General features: G+C 39.2%; 3 protein-coding genes across 4 annotated transcripts in view; 1 reads left to right on the top strand and 2 right to left on the bottom strand.

The window, feature by feature from the left end:
• Positions 1-10413, top strand: part of LOC114156967 (myelin-oligodendrocyte glycoprotein-like) — a 1059483-nt gene that overhangs the window by 162844 nt on the left and 886226 nt on the right. The gene's annotated exons all lie outside the window — the stretch shown is intronic.
• On the bottom strand, positions 662-2356 carry LOC114156900 (tripartite motif-containing protein 16-like). The gene has a single exon (XM_028037509.1). The coding sequence runs from the start codon at positions 2354-2356 to the stop codon at positions 677-679; it is 1680 nt and encodes a 559-aa protein (XP_027893310.1). The 3' UTR covers positions 662-676.
• Positions 7072-9635, bottom strand: LOC114156912 (tripartite motif-containing protein 16-like). Its single transcript, XM_028037524.1, has one exon. The coding sequence runs from the start codon at positions 9572-9574 to the stop codon at positions 7916-7918; it is 1659 nt and encodes a 552-aa protein (XP_027893325.1). The 5' UTR covers positions 9575-9635; the 3' UTR covers positions 7072-7915.

Here is a 10413-nt window from a genome sequence, read left to right as displayed (position 1 = left end):
AAAAAAAGTACAGCACAGTAAAAATACTCCTAAGAGTAAATGTTTTCAAAAACATGTCAGTAACTGTAACTGAGTATATGTTACTACTTACTATTCAACTCTGTAAGTTTCATCTTAAACCACAACATCTTGCAAATGTCTCAAAAGCTGCTCCCAAAACCTTTAGCACATTATCTGGTACATCGTACTCAAGGATTTTGTGATGTGCAGAAGTCGTGAGGAAAACCAGTTCTGCCTGGTTCATTATGATCTTTCTCCAGAGATGCATCACATAAGCACAAACTCTCTCCTCAAGTCTTTCTTTAGCTGCTGCTAGTAATTGTTGCTAGTTTGCCAAATGAACAGACAACAATCCTGCGAGACAGGACACTTAAAAATATCTCTTATTTAAGTTACATGTGTTTGACTTGTGAGAAGGATGACGAAAATTATTTTCATTGTTTTTATTTTAAATGTTATAATTTTGATTTAACCCTTAACAACTTTTGAAAACTACAAAATAATTGATTATTTCCATTGGCATACAAAGCTTCAGTCTGAGTACAAAATAAAAGAGCTGGATTTTAAATAACTTTGAAACCCAAATTCCAGTAAGTTACACATTATTTTAGATTAACACACTTGATTTTTGAGCAGTGAAGAAATGGCACAAAATGGACATAAAATTAACATAAGTTTAAAATGAGTATTTTAAACATATGGACCTGGATTTCAATTTAATGAACTCGGCAGAGCCTCCAAGATAAAGACAGATCCCAGCATACAGAGGCTGAGTGAATCTGGTCTGGACTCTGTGGAGGAGAGTCATGGTTTCAGAGACGCTGTAGAAACACAGAATACCTGCTCTGTGATCCAGGTACACTCCTAGTCTGGAGGAAACTGGACCTGATACTGGAGATCTCACATCATTGTAGATAAATATATAACTTTTTTCATCACAACGCAATGCCCAGGAATTACTATTTGATCCAAACATAACTTGATCTGCCTGTGTAGATGAAACTGCAACACGAATAGCTTTTCCTCTCCACTCCACCTCCCAGTAACATTGTCCAGTCAGAATCTCTCTGCTCAGGGCAGTGAAACAAGGATTGGTATTGCTTTGATTATAAATATAAAATTGTTCTTGTTCATAAGAAACTGTTGCTTTTCTATTCCCCTCTGATAATAATAGATCCCTGTGTGCCGATTTTGGATCCAGAGTGATTTCTTGTGAATATATTAAGAATCCATCTCTGGTCTTTGGTTCTGGTTCAGTCAGTAAAACTTGCACATTAGCAATCTTAAGTGAGATGTTTGTCCATGAGTCTCTCAGGATGTCCTGTAGTTTATCTGTGAGCTCTGACACAGCTGGTGTCACGTCCTCAAAGTATCTCAGAGGACGGATGTTGATGCTGGATGAGTGTGTAGACTCACTGAGTGCTGGCAGTGAGGGGTAGTTGAGGAGAAACTGGTTGTGATCTTCTGTGTGTGAGAGCTGCTCCAGCTCAGCATCTTTCCTCTTCAGCTCAGTGATCTCCTGCTCCAGCTTCTCCTGAACATCTTTGACTCGACTCACTTCAGTTTCCTGCTGGGATCTGATCTGCTGCTTCACATCAGAGCTTCTTTTCTGGAGGAGACGGATCAGCTCAGTGAAGATCTTCTCACTGTCCTCCACTGCTTTATCAGCAGAGACATTGATGGCCTCCACCTCCTGTTGAAGCAGCTTCACATCTTTCTCTTGGTCCTGGATTCTCTGATGGATTTGTTGTTGACTCTCCTGGAGCTTCTTCTGCTTCTCAGCTCTTTCTGCTGCAGCTGGGACTGTTTCATGTCCTTTATGTTCCTCCATAGTGCAGAGATAACAGATACACTGCTGATCAGTACGACAGAAGATCTTCATCACCTCATCATGACGAGAACAGATGTTCTCCTGGAGTTTAGTAGATGCTTCAACCAGGTTACGTTTTTTAAAAGTATGCGATTCATGGTGAAGTTGAACGTGATTATCACAAGAAGAAGCCAAACAATCCAGGCAGGACTTGACAGCTTTCATCTTCCTCCCAGTAGAAACATCACAGGCCACATCTTCAGGTCCAGCATAGCAGTGGTCAGTTGGAGCAGTTTGGAGTCTAGTTTTCTTCAGATCCTCCACTAAATCAGCTAGCATGATGTTTTTCTCCAGATCAGGTCTCGGTATGAACTCTTTCCTGCACTGAGGGCAGCTGTGGTTTCTCCTCTGATCTTCTCCATCCCAGCAGTCTTTAATACAGTTCATACAGTAGCTGTGTCCACAGGGAATAGTCACCGGATCCTTCAGTAGATCCAAACAGATGGAGCAAGTGATTTTATCCATCAGAGGTCCACTCTGAGCCATATTCCCTGTCAATAACAGCAACTTTGTGAGTTCCTGTGTTTTGGAGATTTGATCAGTTTGAACTTTGATCTCAACTTGCAAAGCCACACCTGAAACTAAACACTTAACATCTATTAAGCCTGCAGCTCAAAGGTCGGTTCTTCTGACTAAAATCATTGTCAGGCAGCCATAACTGTTATTCATTTACGAGTTGATCATCCCGTTTCCAGAGCTGCAGTCTCTATGTGTGCAAACATTCATCTATTGTATCTGGAAAGCTGCTTCATTGCTATAATTCACAGCTGAACACTTAAAGCAGAGTTATTTCGTCAGCAGAGTTATTTTTGTTGAGACTTTTCTGAATCATCAAGTTTTCCTCAAAGTTCAACACAGACCTCCACTTTTGTGCCTGAGACTTGGGCTGTGGGAGGGGAGGAGTCGATGCTGCTGAAATTACACTGTATTGCCAAAAGCATTTTCTCACCCATCCACATTATCAGAATCTGGTGTTCCAAACACTTTCTTGGCCACATGTGTATAAATGAAGCATTTAGACTGTTTTTACAAACATTTGTGAAAGAATGGGCCACTTTGAGGAGCTCAGTGAATTCCAGCATGGAGCTGTGATTGGATGCCACTTGTGCAACAAGTCCAGTCGTGAAATTTCCTCTCTCCTAAATACGTAACAGTCAGCTGTATTATAAGAAAATGGAAATGTTTGGGAACAACAGCAACTCATTCTCAAAGTGGTAGGACACGTAAACTGACGGAGCGAGGTCAGCGGATCCTGAAGCTCATAGCGCCAAGACAGTCAATCACTGCAGACTTCCTAACTTCATGAGGCCTTCAGATTAGCTCAAGGACAGAGAGCTTCATGGAATGGGTTTCCATGGTGACCAGCTGCATCCAAGCCATACGTCACCAAATGCAAAGCATCGGATGCAGTGGTATAAAGAACACCGCCACTGGACTCTAGAGCAGTGGAGGCGTGTTCTCTGGAGAGATGAATAACCCAGAGCACAAAGCAAGGTCCATAAAGGCATAAATGGAGAGTCTGGTGTGGATGAACGTGACTGGCCGGCACAGATTCCTGACCTCAACCTGATAGAATACCTTTAGGGTGAAGTAGACTGGAGACTGAGAGCCAGGCCTTCTTGCTCAACATCAGTGTGTGACCTCATACATGCTCTTCTGGGAGAATGGTGAACAATCTCCATAAACCCTCCTAAACCTTGTGGACAGCCTTCCCAGAAGAGTTGAAGCTGTTCCAGCTACAAAGGGCAGACCAACGATACATTGAACCCTATGGATCAGGAGTGGGATGGCTTTACACAGAAACTTCACTATGACTAGAGAAAGCCTTTACCAATCCACACAGAACAACTTTAAACCTGTTGAGACGTACATCCTCTGAAAACTGCACAACTCTCTGAGTTATGACTGCTAGTTTAATTTATGGACATGTTGCTGCAGTGAATGTTTGTGGTTCTTCCTACTCTCAGAAATGCACTTCTGAACAAACTAAATGGGTTCTTTAAATCACCTAAATAGAGATACTCTTTTTCCATATAAATTAATACTACTCGATGAATAAGTTATAAATTAAAGTGCAAACTTTTCCCTTGTTACAAAATCAGTACAAGTTCAGACAGGAATGTTGAAAATATCGGAGGCAACTAGAGAGCAGAAACTGTTGGTTGTAATCCAACTCACCTCTCTGCTGCATCGGTGTTTTCTGAAACTGGCAAAAAGTGTTTTAACACGAGCTGGAAAATTTAACTCATGGGAATGTATTAAAAATGGCCTTCATTCATTCATTGTCTGCCTGTTTATCCTAGCGGTATTGCAGGGGAGCTGGTGCTTATCAGCGTTATGTGACACCAACAACCAAGAATTAACCTGCTAACATAACATTAACGTTAGCTGGAGCGCCCAGAAAGAACCAACAGAGAACCTAGAAACTCTGTACAGAAAGATTAAAGTTTATGACCTTGTTGTTCAGCAGCTAAGAACTTTCTTCTGGCTGACATGCAATAAGTACTTCCATTGTAAGGTTCAGTGAGCATCATGAATTTAACAATATTTAAACCGACTTTTAAAAAGATTTTTTAAAAAAGGTAGTTTTATTTTTATAGCACATTTTCAGCGACATGCAATACAAAGTTCTTTACAGGATTTAAAAGGAAATACAAACAAAATAACAAACCAAAAGAAAGAGCAAAAGAAGAAAAAGCTAATAATGTTGATCCAAAGTAAATAAACTTGATACTCCTATTCAGCGTTGGTAGATAAGTATAAGTAAGTTTCCTCTGGTCTAATTCTGGGTTGGAAGAACAGGAGTCTAAAAAGTTTTTGCTAAGGTAGTTTTTCTGGGGTCCAAGTTCTAATTCCTTTTCTGGGTTGATAAATAAGTGTAAGTAAGTAAATATCCTCTGGACTTCTGGGATGCTAGATAAGTATAAGTATCCTCTGGACTTTCTAAGTGTGCTCTAAATTTGTAAAAGTAATGAGTACTGCACAGTATCAAAGTAATAATAAAAACTAAGTGTTCCTGTTCTCGCTCCTAGTTTAGCAAGCTACTTTCTGTGTTTTCGTGTGGCATTTAATTGATAATTCAGGTGTGGTGCTACAGTGCCCTCTACGGGAGTTTCAGTGGTACTGCAGGCCAATTTTCATACTGGATACTTGTGTAGCTGTAGTTTACCTGTGTGGTTGTTAAATGCTCACATGATCGCTGTCTTTCCTGAGCTGGCATCAAAGTTAATTTAAACTTTTTACATTACGATAATTTGTTGCTTCTTTCTCCAATTTTTTGGGTTGCATCATAAATCTTTTTGGTGGCTGCATCTTGACTTTCTCCCTCCTCTGTCCTGCTTCATCTCTCCAGGAGACCTGTTTCAATAATATACTAGAACTGCAAGCAGTTATAATGGTTCCTCATCCAACCCAGCCAGCATACCTAGGTGGGAGGCATGTGGGATAAATGATGATATGTATCCCAGAAGGTTTGTCCACGGTTTCCATGGTGTGTAGAATCAGTAATTTGCAAATGGAACTACAAAACAAACAGTTGCATCATGGGTAACACAGAGCTAAATGAGCACATTGACTTTTAACAAAATTGTTTAATTTTATATTTTCTTTATCGTTTTTGTTATTTATGATGAAAAATGCAGGACATTTTCAATATTTATTAACTACTAGATTAAAAAGAAGGGTAGTCAATGTTTTCACCTAGAATATGGCAAGATCTACAGTTAATTTCATAAATAGTATTTCTTCTTGAATAGTTTTAAATATATGTTTTACATTTAGACATTGTATTATTTGGGAGAATAAAAGTTACATACTGGGCTGCAATATGTAACTTCTAGAAAGAATGTTTTTATTTTACATATTTGTTAAAATATATAAACATGTTTTATATGTACATATTGCAGCTTTAATATATGGGGGAAATTTGAATGAGAGTTAAAATCTAAATACATATTCTTTAATAGTGACTGAAATATGAAACTTGTATTTTAGGAACACTTGACAAGCAAAAACACTCAGATGCAAGAATTTCTGGTAATAGAAGAAAAAATGAAAGAATAGTTATTAAAAGCAAAAATTAGTTACAGGTTAAAATCTTTAAAGCAAAATCCATCCACAAAAATCTTTCTTGACATCCAAAACCTATTTCTCATAACAGTCAATAACAATCTCCAGCCATAAAACACACTCTGGTGTTTGGTATATCTAGCTAAAAAGCATTGAATGAACTGTCTAGCATTAGTATCTCTGAGTGAGATTACACTTCTCAGTGTAAGTGTAAAGCCCCTTTAACAAGCACAAAAACTCAAGCTTTTGATAACTTTTAATCCCCAATGCCCCAAGGGCATTTTGACCAAGTATGAGTAATTTGTTAAAGTTAGACATAAATGAAAATTGAAAAATGGCCAAAAATTATCCTTTGATGCAAATTGCCCAACTTCCTGTTTTGTTAAGGGCATGAGTTCAAAAGATTTCTTTTCTTATTTCAGGGTTTTCTGCTTACATGCAGAATTTGCCAATCCCAGTTGGCCTATCTCACATTAGGGGGCGCTGTAGAGTCACTTGGCCACGCCCATTTGTAATTTCATTAAAATACTAAAATTTCAGTTGGAAACCATTTGGGATAGAATTTGGTGAGTTTTTATGTGTCTAGGCCTCCAAACTGGCTCTTCTTTTGTGTCAAGAAAAATAAGAAGAAACATTTGAATTACACAGTGTTTCCACTGCTTGGGCCTGATTATATTACAATTGATTATCCTTGATGAAAATGACAACAATAGGCCCAAAACAGGTTGATTCTCATATGGGCAACCCAAATATTATAGAAGAGTGTAAGGTTCTGTCACTCATGCATCTAAGATATAAATTAAACAACATGTCACAACGAAAGGAGAAAGGGATGGATGTGTCTGAAAAACTTAGGAGGTGAAAAAAGTTAGTGCAGGATGGAGACAATAGCACCAAATTTGAAGATATTTTCCATGGTGGCCAAGGTTTGTGACAGCACAACACCAATCAGCACGACTACAGAAGGTAAGCACTACTATCTCTTCCCATCCCTAGAATATTGTGCGTTTGTGTTTTTGGATATGTTCAGAGCACACAGATAATTAAAAACAGCCCATCGGTAATGTTGCACCAAATGTATATAAATAATTAATCTGCTTAGTCAATTAAAATCAATCCATACTACACAAAAAAAGGCTCACATTTATTGCAAACTAAAACATTTTAGGAGAAAGTCTGTGTTCAAAATAAAAAGGATAATATCTGAATTTACATAGTACTCATCTAGTTGTCCTGTTCTTTTTCATCAGTTTTCTCCAGTTCAAGAAAAATACAAATAGTGAGTCACTTCTTGTGTGTTAAAGTATAAAAATCAACTTAAGAAAAGCATTAATTTGTGTTATAACATGAATTATTTACAAAAGTGCTACAAAGTTTATAATTTTTGCTGCTTCTTAAAAGACAAGCAGTCATCAGAAAATTAGGGATATGTTTTAACACGGCAACATCTATTGTCATGCAGTTGAAAGTCATGAGTTTGGTTTTGTGGGTGTATTTCATGATGTAATTAGTCTTCTTTGGAGGTTGTTTTGTTTTCCCTAATACACATCTGGACACAATTGTTGTTAATGACAATCACAATCACAGTGGTCACTGAAATAACATGAAACTGAAAAAAGTAATAATACATGAAAAAAGGAATGCAAATTAACCAATGAAAATCAGACATTGCTTTTGAAATGTGGTTCAACAGAATCATCTTAACAAGCAAATGAATGAAACAGGCCTGGACAGAAAAGTTAAATGGCCTGTTCTTATACACCACTTTATCTAATCTGGAAAACGTCACATTGCATTTAGTCTCTCAGAAACAGATGGTGTCAAATTACGTAGCCACAATTGCCCTGGTGCAGTCTCTAAAAATGAATGGATGTCAACAAACACGGCAAAGTAGCTCCATAACGACAGCTGGGTGGAGACTGAAAAACTGAAACTAAAATACACATTTTAACCAACTGGACCTCAGATCACTGCTGACTACTTAGGTTTAACAAACTCAGCAGAGGATCCTTCAGAAAGTCTAATCCCAGCATGTAGAGGCTGAGTGAATCTGGTCTGGACTCTGTGGAGGAGAGTCATGGTTTTAGAGATTCTGTAGAAACACAGAATACCTGCTCTGTGATCCAGGTACACTCCTATTCTGGAGGAAACTGGACCTGATACTGGAGTTTGTCTTTTGTTGTGCCAAAATGTACAACTACTTGTGTCACAGCGCAGTGACCAAGATTTGTCATTGAATCCAAATGAACATCCAGCTGATGTTCCTGATCTGTTGACGTTCTTGTTTGAAACTGCGATATTAACTCCTCCTCCTTTCCACTCCACCTCCCAGTAACAGCGTCCGGTCAGACTCTCTCTGCTCAGGATCTGAGGCCAAAAAGTGAATCTGTCTGGATGATCAGGATAAAACACTTGTTGGTTCATTCTTGTTACTTTTCTGTTCCCCTCAGATAATAACAGAAATCTACTTGCTGTATTTGCATCCAGAGTGATTTTTTGTAAACACCTTAAGAACTCAACTCTGGTCTTTGGTTCTGGCAGTGCAACATCCAACTTTGTGACTGTCAGTAAATTTTTTCTCCATGTGTCTATCAGGATTTTCTGTAGTTTGTCTCTGAGCTCTGACACAGCTGCTGTCACGTCCTCAAAGTGTCTCAGAGGACGGATGTTGATGCTGGATGAGTGTGTAGACTCACTGAGTGCTGGCAGTGAGGGGTAGTTGAGGAGAAACTGGTTGTGATCCTCTGTGTGTGAGAGCTGCTCCAGCTCAGCGTCTTTCCTCTTCAGCTCAGTGATCTCCTGCTCCAGCTTCTCCTGAACATCTTTGACTCGACTCACTTCAGTTTCCTGCTGGGATCTGATCTGCTGCGTCACATCAGACCTTCTTTTCTGGAGGAGACGGATCAGCTCAGTGAAGATCTTCTCACTGTCCTCCACTGCTTTATCAGCAGAGACATTGATGGCCTCCACCTCCTGTTGAAGCAGCTTCACATCTTTCTCTTGGTCCTGGATTCTCTGCTGGATTTGTTGTCGACTCTCCTGGAGCTTCTTCTGCTTCTCAGCTCTTTCTGCTGCAGCTGGGACTGTGTCATGTCCTTTATGTTCCTCCATAGTGCAGAGATAACAGATACACTGCTGATCAGTACGACAGAAGATCTTCATCACCTCATCATGACGAGAGCAGATGTTCTCCTGGAGGTTCTTAGACGGGCTCACCAGCTTGTGTTTCTTTAATGGTGGAGCATCATGGTGAGGTTGGAGGTGATCCTCACAGTAGGAAGCTGGACAGGATAAGCAGGACTTGGAAGCTTTCCTCTTCCTCCCAGTGCAGACATCACAGGCCACATCATCAGATCCAGCATAGCAGTCAACAGGTGGAACGGCTTTGTGCTTAGTCTTCTTTAGATCCATCACCAACTCAGCTAACATGATGTTTTTCTCCAGGACAGGTCTTGGTATGAACTCTTTCCTGCATTGAGGGCAGTTGTATTTTCTCCTCTGATCTTCTCCATCCCAGTGGTCATTAATACATTTCATACAGTAACTGTGTCCACAGGGAATAGTCACCGGATCCTTCAGTTGCTCCAAACAGATGGAACAAGAGATTTTCTCCTGCTGAACTCGTCTCTTCTCCATTTCTGCTCTCAGTAACGACTTTGAGTTTCTCTTCCTCGGAATAGGAACTAGTTTCAGTTCACATGTAAATATCAGGTAAATGTTCTGTCAATGGTCCCACCCATCATGACGTCTACAAAGCAGACAGGGAAGGAACAAAGAAGCTGTTTGAGCTGAACACAGCCCTTTAACCCTGAAATACAGTACAGACCAAAAGTTTGGACACACTTTCTAATTCAATGGGTTTTCTTTATTTTCATGACTATTTATAAGGCAAGAAATCCCACTTATTAACCTGACAGGGCACAGCTATGAAGTGAAAACCATTTCAGGTGACGACCTCTTGATGCTCATCAAGAAAATGCAGAGTGTGTGCAAAGCAGTAATCACAGCAAAAGGTTGCTACTTTGAAGAAACTAGAATATAAGGGGTATTTTCTGTTGTTTTACACTTTTTTGTTTAGTGCATATTTCCACATGTTATTCATAGTTTTGATGCCTTCAGTGTGAATCTACAATGTCAATAGTCATGAAAATAAAGGAAACTCATTGAATTAAAAGGTGTGTCCAAACGTTTGGTCTGTACTGTATGTTTGAAAAACTGAGTGGAGGTAAAAAGGTTGTTTGGCTTAAGTTGCCGTGTTCCAAGAAAACAAACTGTTTTCTTGAGGAAAACAGTTTGTGGACTGTGGTTGATGTTTTCATCAACCACAGTCCAACAGAACCACATGTGCCACATGCAAATTCTGCAGACGGAGACAACAAATTATGGATCAGAACTTTCTTTTCCAGGTTTATTGTGTTTTATTTCTCATTACTTATTGAAATACCAAGCTAAAATGTGAAAAACGTTAAAATATG

This window comes from Xiphophorus couchianus, chromosome 14 (genome assembly GCF_001444195.1).
Source record: "Xiphophorus couchianus chromosome 14, X_couchianus-1.0, whole genome shotgun sequence".
NCBI classification, from domain to species: domain Eukaryota; kingdom Metazoa; phylum Chordata; class Actinopteri; order Cyprinodontiformes; family Poeciliidae; genus Xiphophorus; species Xiphophorus couchianus.
This window is presented reverse-complemented; position numbering and strand designations above follow the sequence as displayed.

What these genes read in the sequence shown, in the direction of transcription:
- LOC114156900 (XM_028037509.1), bottom strand. Translation starts at nt 2,356, where the DNA reads ATGGCTCAGAGTGGACCTCTGATGGATAAAATCACTTGCTCCATCTGT.
- LOC114156912 (XM_028037524.1), bottom strand. Translation starts at nt 9,574, where the DNA reads ATGGAGAAGAGACGAGTTCAGCAGGAGAAAATCTCTTGTTCCATCTGT.